The following is a 14,138-nucleotide window of genomic DNA, read 5'->3' on the forward strand; positions in this document are numbered from 1 at the left end:
TTCATGGATGGGACCATTTCTATATTCATACTCCCATGGTCCATATATGATGGACTTGATGAACATAAGCATGAAGACCATGAGCCAGGCACTTGGGCTCTGTCGTTCAACAGAAGAATGAGAGATGACTTCACTGAAACTTCCAAAATCTTATAAGGTTCGATAGGGTGCGTGCAGGGAAAATGTTTCCCATGTCCAAAGAGTCTAGAACTTTGCGATCACATGCTCATTTTATTCTTAAGCCGATTGCTTAAATTGCCTTGAGGCCACTCACAACCTTTTATGGTTTTAAAAGGATTAAACCATTAAAAATAATTCTGAGTTAAGAAGTTGGCACCAAGGGTGTATCTAAAATACTTCTTTGATATTTGGTGAAATGTGGAATTGTCAGATGAGCTTGAAATTCTACTGTATCCGATCCCCTGCTCTAGTGTACTCACCAATAATCCCAGCTGCAAAGCCATGGCCCATTAGCTTTACGTTAGAGTAGACTGGAGGTGGAACTGTGATTTCAATCTTTTCAATGGGGGTTGCTAACCTTGTGGAAAAGGGAAGTCCAGATAATCAGAGATTTTAAGCAATACTTCCAAAGGCTTCAAGAATGGGAGTCTTGGAATTTAAGGGGTAGGTTTTCAGAGCAAGATGCCCAAGGCCAGCTACCAGTGGAATACTCTCTATCCCCCAAGATATCTTTTGCATATGGAAGACCATATTGTCTGGCCTTCCAATGGTGGCCCATGATCATCTGGTCCAAGTCGTGAATCTGAATCGCTAGTCACAGATGGAAGAAGCACAAAAACAATTTTTGTTTTGAGCTCTGTGGATTCTGCTATATAATGACTGGATTAATGAAGAAAAGCCAAATATCTATTCCCAGTAATTCAAAAATTATCTGTTTATTTATAATTATATACATTTTTTGACATTTAATTAGATTTTTTAGTGTGACCTTTTTGCTTTTAAAAATGAGACTGATGAAATATATGCAATACCCAGCTCCCTTAATAAAATTTCCTTAGATATCAGAGATGTTGAAGAAACTCTCAAGATCATTGAGAGATGACCTCAAAAAGCCTAAAATGTAGAAGACTTTAGAGATACAGCGTGGAAAACAAGCCCGTCAGACCACCGAACTGCGCCAACTGCTGCGATTTCCCTCTATACTAAAACTATCTTGCACACTAGGAACAATTTACAATTTTCCCAAAGCCAATTAATCTACAAACCTGTACATCATTGGAGTGTGGGAGAAAACTGGAGCACCGGAGAAAACCCACATGGTCACAGGGAGAACCAACAAACTCTGTACAGACAGCACCCATAGTCAGGGTCGAACTCGGGTCTCTGGCATGTAAGGCAGCAACTCTATCACAACATCACTGTGCCTCCCTACTAAAATATCTCAAATGGAAGAGGCAGATTAAAAATGAATGATGTATAACTGTCGACATATGGAAATGGTCACCAAAAGAATTTGAATGTGTGGCCTTTAATTAGGAAACTTTGAAATGGAGGTCGCGCTGGGTTTCATAGTCATAAGGGAGGGATATATCTTGGGGATTCACGGATTGTGAGGAGGAAATCAAATCAAAGATTGTTACCCGGATCTAGGAGTAGAAGGTGGCACCTGAATCACAAGCAATATTGCATCTGCTAGACATTGACTCTCTTTAGCTGCTCTGTTTCCCAAATTCTAGAAAAATCAATCACAGGCATTAAGTCCAAATGGATACTCAAATGTGAAGCGTGTATTTGCATTAACATTTTATTTTTACTATTAAGATGCTTAAGCAGGTTGATAATGTACAGTCATGGTTATTGGGGTGGGATTTTCCAGTTAACTGCTGTCCCCATCATTAATCCATGTTAAAATTCACGTCAGTGTGTCCATAGATGATGAAAGGGAAAGTAATGTTGGAGTTGCAGTTCACAAGGTAAGGTATTTGAGAATGATATTTTCAGAGTGGATGGATAACAAATCGTTTGACATTTGCATGTGATTATTGGCATTCACAGTTGCATGCTATGGAATTTTAAATGCCTTCTATTTTTCAAAGTTTATTTTAATGGTATTATTTTAGGTCTCATTTGTGAAATACATATATTACCTAGTTTTAATCAATAGTTTTACCCTTCAGGAATGACTCCAGTGAGCAAGCCAGGTTGTTTGAAAGGGTGCTCGAATGGTATCAAGTTAATCAAGTTAAATTGGAATTTCCGGTAAGTGACTTGGGAGTGATACATATCTTCCAAATAAAATCTGAAAGAGTAAGTCTGCCATTTCTCTTTGATACTGTGTACCATGTAATTTCAAATTTATTCATTATTGGTGTTTTTTGAAAATGCAGAGCTGATCAAGAACCATGACAATGAATAAATGTTATTTTCTTTTCCAGTTTGCTTTTGATAAAATATCTACATGATAATGGTTTAAACAATAATTGTGCAATGCCTTGGGATGTTTTTGCTGATATGAAAACCATATACCACAGTACCAGATAATGGTGAGAATTGTTTCTATGAGTGCTCATGCACCTTCCTGCATTGATTTTCTACAGGATTGATAACACTGAAATGTGTTGAAACAGGCCAAACTTAGTTTATTTAAGTAAAATATAGTTTTAGAGATACAGTGTGGAAATAGGCCATTCGGCCCACCATGTCCACACCGACCTGCTATCATCCATACTTCTAGTTCTATCCTACAGACAAAGGACAATATACAGAAGCCAATTAACCTACAAACTTGCACGTCTTTGGAATGTGGGAGGAAACCGGAGCACCCGGATGAAACTTACACGATCACAGTGAGAACGAACAAACATCGTTCAGACAGTGCCCATAGTCAGGATTGAACCAGGATCTCCAGAGCTGTAATGCAGCAACTCTACCACTGCGCCACTGTGCTGCCCTGTTCTTGTGCTAAAACGGCAGTGAGCCACATTGAGTGAAGTAGAAATATCCTGATATCACACTGTCAATTCCTTGTTTGCTCCACAACCGGAGTAAAGCTGGAACATATCTTTTTCCTAAAACGTGTATGTGAGAACATTTTGCTTGGAATGCTCAACTGTAATTACAATATATATGCACCATTGCTAATTAGTTAACTTAAGTTCAATTTATTATCAGTTTCAGGCTTACCCCTTTTATGGTACAATGCTATGTCTAAAATAATGAGAAATTAAGATAATGGTTTTTTTAAGTGCCCTTATTCTTTGCACCCTTTCTTCCTGTGCCAGTACATGTGGTCAGTTGGATCGAATCGTAGTGAGACTTTGTTTGATTTACTCTCCTGCTGTGCTTAATTTTTTTTGTCATGCTCATTTGATGTAATTTCAAATGCCAGACTAAGAATCAAATTTAGACCAAGAAGTGATAACTTGTGAGATTTAGTGATTGCTTGGCTATTGTTGATTCTAATGTAATGCCTATAGCAGCTTTTCATCATTCATCAAGATAGTATAATTCTTTGAGGACAGTCCTGTTTCTATATGCCTGTTGGTTTGAATTATTCACTGGCAGAATATATATTATGTGCTCCAGCCAGGTTTTACTGAATATTCTGATTTTCTCAAATGTGAGATGCTACCAATCATAGGACGATTTGTACAAATTCTAGTCTGCCTGCATCTGGAGATGCACAGTGATACTCTAATGTTTAGGATAAACAAACTTACCGTGGGTAGTGCCAATATAATGTTTCCGGCACAAAAAGATTCACGAAAGAATGTTGGCCGCAGTAACCAAAACGGAAACTGCAAGTTAGACGTAAGTACAACACTGTTTGTCATTTACAAAACACATTTTATTGAGGAACAGCTCCAAAGTATGTTTGCAGTTGCAGTGTTAGAACTTTGTTCTATTAGTGGAATAATCAAGTCCTTAGCTGACCTGGTTTGTCCACTATCCCCAACAGCAAAACTCCAGACTTAAGAGATTTTACAGAAAGATTGTATGTAAAAACTGAGTAACTGCATAAACAATAGACTTTATTATATAAGAAAATAACTGCAGATGCTGGTACAAATCGAAGGTATTTATTCACAAAATGCTGGAGTAACTCAGCAGGTCAGGCAGCATCTTGGGAGAGAAGGAATGGGTGACGTTTCGGGTCGAGACCCTTCTTCAGTCTGAAGAAGGGTCTCGACCCGAAAAGTCACCCATTCCTTCTCTCCCGAGATGCTGCGAGACTTTATTATATTTTGTTCTTTTTTATATTTATGTTGATTAAATGTATAAGATACCAAACTTATTGAAAAGGTACATTTTCTACTACCACACGTCAGTCACATGTTGGGAATATGCATTTGAAAATAGTGGACATCCATCCTGTTATTTTCCAGATGTAACATTGCCACGTAGATAAATACACTCAAACTGCCTTTCTTAGAATCAAAGAGGCCAAATACAATTGTTTTCTCAATGTGTTGTGTGTTACTGATTTGCTGCCACTCCAGCCAATAAGTTCCAGACCCCCACCATCCTGTGGATGAAAAAACCTCCTCAATTATTCTCTATTCCTGTACTAGTTACTTTGTCCATTCCATTTGGCTATTGATCTGCTTAGAATAATAGATGACATTTTTTTTAAATGCAGATACGTGAAATTTGAAATAAAACCAGAATTGAACCCCTATTGAGGTTGATTGGTTGTGGGTGCCTGCTGTGGCAGCAAAAAATTCTGTTATCAATTAGAAGATTATGATCTAATGTTGACAAACTATTATAAGAATTGATTCTCAACTACTCTTTCAAATCCCTCCACTGTCTGGCTTCACTTTTGATATATCTTCCTTCATCACTAGTATGATTATCATTTTCAGTATTCTCTAATCTCAGAGCCACCCATATTACTCTACAAACTTTCATCAAACATATTGCCATCAAGACACCTTTGTTCAGGCTCACACTCAACAGCAGCACAGGAGAGTCGTGCTAGTGTGCACCTGTGTTTTGCACTTGGTATGCGATTGCTCAGATTCATCACATGCCATGGAATGATTGATTGGCTGAGTTGAGAGAGTAGGAATAGTTATGGTATGCATCCACAAAAAGCAAGGAGGGGTTGTTTTGTTCTGTAAATAGGTTTGTATAGGGTTGTTTTGTTCTTTAAATTGTAATGGCTTTATCACTAATCGGCTTAATTATGTTCTAATCAACAGCAGTTCGTTTCAGTCAACAAGTGACAATGAAGGAGAAATTGAATTCAGTTTTTATTGAGAGTTGATAGTTGCTTTTCTTTCCGTGACCTTTCATGAAGCACAGTTTAGCCAATGAAGTATGTTTGAAGTACAAATTGAAACTCTTTTACCCAGCACTCTTGGGACCTGGCTGTTGCTGGGCCACGGAGACTGCTGGATCACAGAAATTGCTCCATGAATCCCCTTGTCAATTTTCAAAGGAAATCTCTTTATCAACCCCCTACTGTGAACCAACAGCCTGCGATTGATGTCTCTGATGATTCAATTCACTTCTCTGTACATACTTTGTGTTTATTTATCTATTTTTTCACCTATATTCCATAAGAGTTAATTTAGACAATAGACAATAGACAATAGACAATAGGTGCAGGAGTAGGCCATTCAGCCCTTCGAGCCAGCACCGCCATTCAATGCGATCATGGCTGATCACTCTCAATCAGTACCCCGTTCCTGCCTTCTCCCCATACCCCCTCACTCCGCTATCCTTAAGAGCTCTATCCAGCTCTCTCTTGAAAGCATCCAACGAACTGGCCTCCACTGCCTTCTGAGGCAGAGAATTCCACACCTTCACCACTCTCTGACTGAAAAAGTTCTTCCTCATCTCCATTCTAAATGGCCTACCTCTTATTCTTAAACTGTGGCCCCTTGTTCTGGACTCCCCCAACATTGGGAACATGTTTCCTGCCTCTAATGTGTCCAATCCCCTAATTATCTTATATGTTTCAATAAGATCCCCCCTCATCCTTCTAAATTCCAATGTATACAAGCCCAATCGCTCCAGCCTTTCAACATACGACAGTCCCGCCATTCCGGGAATTAACCTAGTGAATCTACGCTGCACGCCCTCCATAGCAAGAATATCCTTCCTCAAATTTGGAGACCAAAACTGCACACAGTACTCCAGGTGCGGTCTCACCAGGGCCCGGTACAACTGTAGAAGAACCTCTTTGCTCCTATACTCAACTCCTCTTGTTACGAAGGCCAACATTCCATTGGCTTTCTTCACTGCCTGCTGTACCTGCATGCGTCCTTTCATTGACTGATGCACTAGGACACCCAGATCTCGTTGAACTCCCCCTCCTCCTAACTTGACACCATTCAGATAATAATCTGCCTTTCTATTCTTACTTCCAAAGTGAATAATCTCACACTTATCTACATTAAACTGCATCTGCCATGTATCCGCCCACTCACACAACCTGTCCAAGTCACCCTGCAGCCTTATTGCATCTTCCTCACAATTCACACTACCCCCCAGCTTAGTATCATCTGCAAATTTGCTAATGGTACTTTTAATCCCTTCGTCTGTCATTAATGTATATCGTAAATAGCTGGGGTCCCAGCACCGAACCTTGCGGTACCCCACTGGTCACTGCCTCCCATTCCGAAAGGGACCCATTTATCCCCACTCTTTGCTTTCTGTCTGTTAACCAATTTTCTATCCATGTCAGTACCCTACCCCCAATACCATGTGCCCTAATTTTGCCCACTAATGTTACATATCTCAAAAGAATGTTGGTGGTAATTAGCAAATTCCTTAAGGATGAGTTTCCATTATCCGAACTGCTATAAGGCAGGGGTACACTGTATATATAATAAAGCTTAAAACCGAAGAATGAAAATACATTTACTAAGAAATTTGTTCGTCTTCTTGCGTTTGAGGCAGCAGAAGTTATGAAGCTGCTTCTGCTTCTGCTGTCTCTGTTTGTTGTCGTTTGCCTGACTGAGGTCAGTTGACAGGGCTCACCATGGGGAGGTCGACAACGTGAGCCCCAAGAAATTTGTTAATGCAGCTGGACTGGTGGCTGCTCAATAAACTAATGGCACCAGATTCTAAACATTCTGGACCACAGGAAATGCCAGATCACAGAATGCAGGAGCAGAGTTTTAACCTACAGTACTTAAGGAAATAAGTTTCACAAATAACAATGTGATAATAACCTTCTTTTTTTCGTGATATTGAATATGGAATATATCCCAAACTCCCAACCTCGACGGAGATGCGATTTTTTTCCGTATCATATCTCTGTCCCCACTGCGGCTTAACATCGAGGAGTTGGCGGCCTTTGCTGGAGACTGGCCCGGTGCTTCATGCCGCAGGCGGGGCATGGACTTTAACATCGCAGAGCTTGCGATCCTTTGCTGGGGATCGACTGGGGCCTGTTCGCGGTCTCTGGTAAGAAGAGGCCAACTCGGGGCTCCATACCGCGGAGAGTTTCACCCGTCCCGATACGGGAGTTTCGATCATCCCAACGTCAGGGCTTCCGACCATCAGCTGCGGCGACTGCGGATGGTTCAACAGCCCCGACCGCGGGTGAACAAAGAGGAAGATGATTGAACTTTATTATCTCCCATCATAGTGGGGATTGTGGAATCCGCTGTTGTGGAGATTTATGTTAAATTTTATATTATGTGGCTGTGTGTCTTGTTGCTTTTCACTTAGTATGGCTGTATGGTAACTCAAATTTCACTGGACCCTAATTGGGACAATAAATTGATCTTGAAATCTTGACATCTTGAATATTTGCCAGAACATCAGTTTTAGCTCTTTAACATAATATTAATGTACGTTATATTCCATTGACGAGAATAAAAGGGCCTTGGTTTAACAGCACATTCATATAAAACACAACATAGATATTTGTGATTTTGCACAAATATCAGGATATCTTAACACCAGTTGCAAACATGATCTGCTCATTTCCAACTCCAACATTGCAACACTCCCTTGGTACTGCAATTGAACAATTTGTGCTTTTTCAAGTCAGCCTTGAGCTCACAATCTGATACCTGGAGGAAGTATAAGAAAATAACTGCAGATGCTGGTACAAATCAAAGGTATTTATTCACAAAGTGCTGGAGTAACTCAGCAGGTCAGGCAGCATCTCGGGAGAGAAGGAATGGGAGGAAGTAGTTTATCTTATGTGGAAAGATTGCTCAGACCATGTCCTACTGGCAATCCCTCGAGATCAAGGATGACTTCCTTCTGCTCTCCGTTTATGGTTTCTGAAATGGCAGATGAGGCCATGTGCAAAACACAGAATATTTCATGGATGAGGCAGACGCTGGGTAGTTTGTGAGGTAATTTGCTTCTTTTGTGTCATATTTATGGCTTCTGTGTGCATAAACTCAAGCTTCTCAACACAATCCAAAATTCTCCCTCTTCACTTTAAATGGTCATTGGTCAGATGTTCCCACGAGTCGGTAGGACTTTGTACATCTGGCCAGGGCTTGTTCCCAAATACAAGGTCAAGGAGCCCCTTTCCTGATTGTATTACCTATATACTATGTTAAGTACCCCTCATAGATGCACCTGACTAATTCTGCCCCATCTTTATTTCTAGTCCTAAAGTACTCCCAGCCAATATTGGGGAAATTAAAGGCACCCACTACAACATTCCAACTGCTTTTACATAATTAACCTAATCATACATCTTCTATCTTTTGGCTATCGGGAAGGGTATAGTATAACCCCATCATTGTAATTGCATATTTCTCATTCCTGAGCTCTACCCACATTGCCTTACTGTATTGTGAGCCCTCCAGGATGTCTTCTCTAAGTGTCAAGGTGACATTATGCCTGTTAAGTAGAGCAACTCCCATCCTCTTTTGTATTCTTCTGAATATCACATCTGAAACATTTGAATGCTGGACTGTTGCGCTGCCAGTCCTGCCCTTCTCTCAATTGTCTATTCAATGGCTATAACATCATAGTTGTATGTACTAATCCAGGCCCTACATATATCTGCCTTACCTATAATATTCCCTGCAATACAATTAACACACTTTAGTCCAACAGTCCTACCATGCTTATTAACCTGACTTTCCCTGTTCTTCCTTTCAGATTTATTTGTGCGAATCTCTACCTTCCTTTCAATCGCTTCACTTGTTGACCTACTACTTTGGTTTCCATCCACTTGCTATTCTAGTTTAAATCCTCCGAAGTAGCACCAGCAAACCTCCCTGTGAGGATAGTGGTGCCACTCCAGCTTATGTGCAACCTATTCTTGTACAGATCCCACCCATCCCTGGAAAGTGCCCAATGATCCATGTATCTAAGTCCTCCTTCCTGCACTACCTCCTTGGCCATGCATTTGAACAGTATTATCCTCTAATTTCTTCCAACTCGCTAACAGGTGATGTAATTCACCATCACTTTCATGTGCCAGTATGGACTTTGGTTGATAATAAAAAAAAGGGTACTTGAGATCATCTAAACATTGGATATGGCACAAAATTCAACATTAATTAGGCAGTGGTGATTCATGCTCTCCTATCTGGTTTGAGACTTGTACTGCCTACACCAAGCATCTCAAGGAACAACATTCCTGTGTCTGCAAAATCCTCCAAATTCATTGCAAGGAACAGATAAACAAATGAGCACCTTTTCTCCGGCCAACATTCTGAGATTTGGAGTCCTAATGAATAATAGGATTGGTTTACTGTAGTTGTAGTTTGCTGAGGATGCAATTTGCCTTGGAGGCATGTGAGGACTGGCATTGATAAAACTATATGCCAATAAACCTAACATCAATAATTGGAAATCACTATAATGGACTGAGCATAGAAACATAGAAAATAGGTGCAGGAGGAGGCCATTCGGCCCTTCGAGCCAGCACCGCCATTCATTGTGATCATGGCTGATCATCCACAATCAGTAACCCGTGCCTGCCTTCTCCCCATATCCCTTGATTCCACTAGCCCCCAGAGCTCTATCTAACTCTCTCTTAAATCCATCCAGTGATTTGGCTTCCACTGCCCCTTGTGGCAGAGAATTCCACAAATTCACAACTCTCTGGGTGAAAAAGTTCATTCTCACCTCAGTTTTAAATGGCCTCCCCTTTGTTCTAAGACTGTGGCTCCTGGTTCTAGACTCCCCCAACATTGGGAACATTTTTCTTGCATCTAGCTTGTCCAGTCCTTTTATAATTTTATATGTCTCGAAAAATCCCCTCTCATCCTTCCAAACTCCAGTGAATACAAGCCTAGTCTTTTCAATCTTTCCTCATATGACAGTCCCGCCATCCCAGGGATCAATCTCGTGAACCTACGCTGCACTGCCTCAATTACAAGGATGTCCTTCCTCAAATTAGGAGACCAGTACACAATGCTCCAGATGTGGTCTTACCAGGGCCCTGCTCAACTGCAGAAGAACCTCTTTACTCCTATACTGAAATCCTCTCGTTGTGAAGGCCAACATGCCATTAGCTTTCTTCACTGCCTGCTGTACCTGCACGCCAACTTCCAGTGACTGGTGTACAAGGACACCCAGGTCTCGCTGCACTTCCCCCTTACAAAACCTGACACCATTGTAACTTAATTTGGAAAGACTTCTATTTGAGGAAGCTAGAATAAATATTAAACATAAATCATATCTGACTCATGATTGAAATCCCAGTGAGGAACATTGATTGAGGAGGTTCTGTTTAAAAGGTCCAGCAGTATATGAAAGGAATTGAATAAATATACCTGACAGGAAAGTTTGTTGGAATGGAAACTAATGAAGTTAATGGGAAAATGGTAGTCTGAATGTAGAACTGACTCATTTTCAGGAAGCAGAGGATGAAGGTGCAAAACCTACCAGGTGTTTTGAAGTGGTATTCCCCAAAGGTCAGTTTAAACTCATTTTTAATCTTTTAATACCCTGATATGGGTCTGGTTCTAGGCAGTTGAAGAAGTAAAGAACTGATATTAATCTCATTATCTACGAAAGCTTCTGTTCTAGTGTTCAAATAAATTTGATTATCAATCCTTACTCTGTATGGATCCCAGGACATCTCAGTTCTAATGAAGACCAAAAGGGACTTAGCCAATATAACTCTGCTTTTTAAGAAACTAGGGAGAGAGAAAACGGGGAATTATAGACCTATAGAGCAGTATAATTATAGACCAGTTAGCCTTACATCAGATGCTTGAGTCGGTTATTAAAGATTTTATAGCAGCGCATTTGGAGAGCAGTGACAGGATTGGTCAAAGTCAGCATGGATTAATGAAGGGGAATTAATGCTTGACTAATCCGCTGGAATCTTTTGAGGATGTAACAAGTAGAATGGATAAGGAGAGCCTGTGGATGTGATGTATCTGGACTTTCAAAAAGCCTTTGACAAGGTCCCACACAAGAGATTAGTGTGCAAAATTAGAGCACATGGTATTGGGGGTAGGGTATTGACATGGATAGAGAACTGATTGGCAGACAGGAAGCAAAGAGTGGGAATTACCAGGTCCTTTCCAGAATGTCAGGCTCAATGTTGGGACCCCAGTTATTTACAATATATATTAACGATTCAGATGAGGGAATTAAATGTAACATCTCCAAGTTTGCGGATGCATAAAGCTAGGTGGCAGTGTGAGCTGCGATGAGGATGCTGTGAGGCTGCAGGATGATTTGGATGGGTTGGATGAGTGGGCTGATGCATGGCAGATGCAGTATAATGAGCTCCGCGATGGTAAGTCAGCAGGCACCCATGATGGAGCTCCCGGTCGATCTCCAGCAAAGGCCGCCAACTCCTCGATGTTAGGCCGCAGTGCGGACGTAGATGCGATACGGGAAAAAAATCGCATCTCCGTTGAGGTAAGGGATTGGAAAATGTTTCCCCCACCCCCCACATAAAACAAGCTAAAAGGCACTTAAAAACATTTGACACATACAATTAAAACACAAAGAAGGAAAGGACAAAAAGACTGTTGACGAGGCAGTCGTTGCTGGCGCCACCCGGTGGTGAAGATCGCACCTGGAGCGTTGTGTGCAATTTTGGTCTCCTAATTTGAGGAAGGACATTATTGCTATTGAGGGAGTGCAGCAAAGGTTCACCAGGTTAATTTCCGGGATGGCGGGACTGACATATGATGAAAGAATGGGTTGACTGCGCTTGTATTCACTAGAATTTAGGATGAGAGAGGATCTTATAGAAACATATACATTTCTTAAAGGATTGGACAGACTAGATGCAGGAATAATGTTCCCGATGTTGGGGGAGTCTAGAACCAGGGGTCACAGTTGAAGAATAAGGGGTTGGCCATTTAGGACATAGACGAGGAAAAAAAATTCACCCAGAGAGTTGTGAATCTGTGGAATTCTCTGCCACAGAAGACAGTGGAGGCCTATTCACCGGATGTTTTGAAGAGAGAGTTAGATTTAGGAGCTAAAGGAATCAAGGGATATCGGGAAAAAGCAGGAACGGGGTACTGATTTTAGATGATCAGCAATGGCGAAGGCTGGCTGGATAGCCTACTCCTGCACCTATTTTTCTATATTTCTGTGAACGGTACACAATTTCAGTGTAAAATTCTCCCTAGCCTTTATGGTAACAGATGGCCTCCATGTAACGGGATCATAGTTGAGACCACCATGTTTTTAAATTGGAAACAATTGTCTTAGACATTCTCGCCTTCAATTATCTTACTTACAAATATTTAGGGCTCGTCCTCTCACGCTAAGGAATCAGGAATGTTCCCAGTGTGCAGTGGGTAATCAGCAGCTGGTCGTCGGTTTCTGGCATCTGACTGTGCACTTTCCACCCCAAACAGGATATTAGAGGTGAACTCAAGTTGCTGGAAAATTATATCTAACAAGACCTGTGTGGCTTTTTGTATTTGTAGTGCACAGACAATGTAATTGGTTCTGAATTTCATTTCAACATTTTAAATTTGGTACATTGTTTTGATTAATCAAAATTGTTAAGATATTTACGATAAAGAGGATTTCCATCATATCTTTTTTGTACTTGCTAGATATTACAAATTCAGCAAGGTGGCAGTGGTGTCTTTTTCTCTGACTGCTTGTTCAAACCACCAATTCAAATATGTTCAGCTGTATAAAATTGGACTTCGTAATTGGAAAACATTACTGATTCCATCAAAGCCTTTTGATTACCCATTGCCTTCAAAAGTTTGTGTTTTGTAAAGTGGCATGAGGTTATAGTACAAATTGAATATGTGCAATACTTTAAAGGAACATGTTGGAAGGTTTGTGACAAAAATATAAGTTGAAGTCTGCTGCCTGTACCAGTGGAGGAGGGGTAGATAATTTTTGGCACCAATGGTAGTTTGCATAGTTTTGTAATCATCGAGATGTTGGAAGTGTCACATGCAACTAAACAACCTATTTTGCTTGATCTTTTCAGTTTGTGATCAAGAATGGAGCAGTGAGGCTCTGTGGTGCACAGCAATAGAATTCTAATTTGTAGACACTGGAGAATTTTCAGATTTAACTGTGCAGTTTGTAAGGGTGCAGAATAAGAATTGAGGTGGATCATTTTGGTGAAAGAGAAAAAAATGTACTAAGTGTATCTTTATTTAAGTGTATGCTTATTAAGACAAGCTTATTTGGGTGCTTGGTTTTAACCTGCAGTTTCGGAGCCAAGTGCAGATTACGATTAAATATGTTTGGGGGCTATGGAATAAAGACATGAATATTTAGTAATCGAGTGCAAATTCAAGGCAATTTTTCTTGGACTTCACCTCGAACTGAAGATGTGGAGTGGACTGGTGCATATCAGCATGTTATCAGCATCCTAGAAACAGTGTAAGTGGTCCTTTTGTAGAAGGTACAGCTGAAGAGGGTTGTTCATCCTCAAATGGGAAGGGAACGACCTGGGGCACCTAAAGAGATAGATGAGAGAATACATTATGAGGAGGTCTCAGCCATCTTTCCCCGGGTGCAATTAGTCTTTGAGACATACAACTAGGCAACAGGCCCCTTGGCCCAACTTGCCCATGACGACCAAGATGCTGTATCTACACTGGTCCCTCTGCCCAAGTTTGACTCATATCCTTCTAAACCTCTCTTATCCATATACCTGTCCAAATGTCTTTTAAATGTTGTTATGGTAGTTCTCTCAACTACCTCTTCTACCTCCTCTCATTCCAAATACCCAATGCCTTTTGCATGAAAATAATGCCCCTCAGTTTCCTATTAAATCTTTCCCCTCTCAT

At 40.7% G+C, this 14,138-nt stretch overlaps 1 protein-coding gene across 1 annotated transcript in view; it reads left to right on the plus strand.

Moving 5' to 3' along the window:
• LOC144600570 (uncharacterized) overlaps nt 1-14,138 on the plus strand; it is a 129,110-nt gene that overhangs the window by 43,627 nt on the left and 71,345 nt on the right. The window contains exon 3 of the mRNA XM_078412316.1: nt 2,139-2,220. Within this exon, the coding sequence (XP_078268442.1) occupies nt 2,139-2,220 (82 nt within the window). The remainder of the gene's footprint in view (nt 1-2,138; nt 2,221-14,138) is intronic.

The sequence above is a fragment of the Rhinoraja longicauda genome, chromosome 1 (assembly GCF_053455715.1).
Source record: "Rhinoraja longicauda isolate Sanriku21f chromosome 1, sRhiLon1.1, whole genome shotgun sequence".
Classification (NCBI taxonomy): domain Eukaryota; kingdom Metazoa; phylum Chordata; class Chondrichthyes; order Rajiformes; family Arhynchobatidae; genus Rhinoraja; species Rhinoraja longicauda.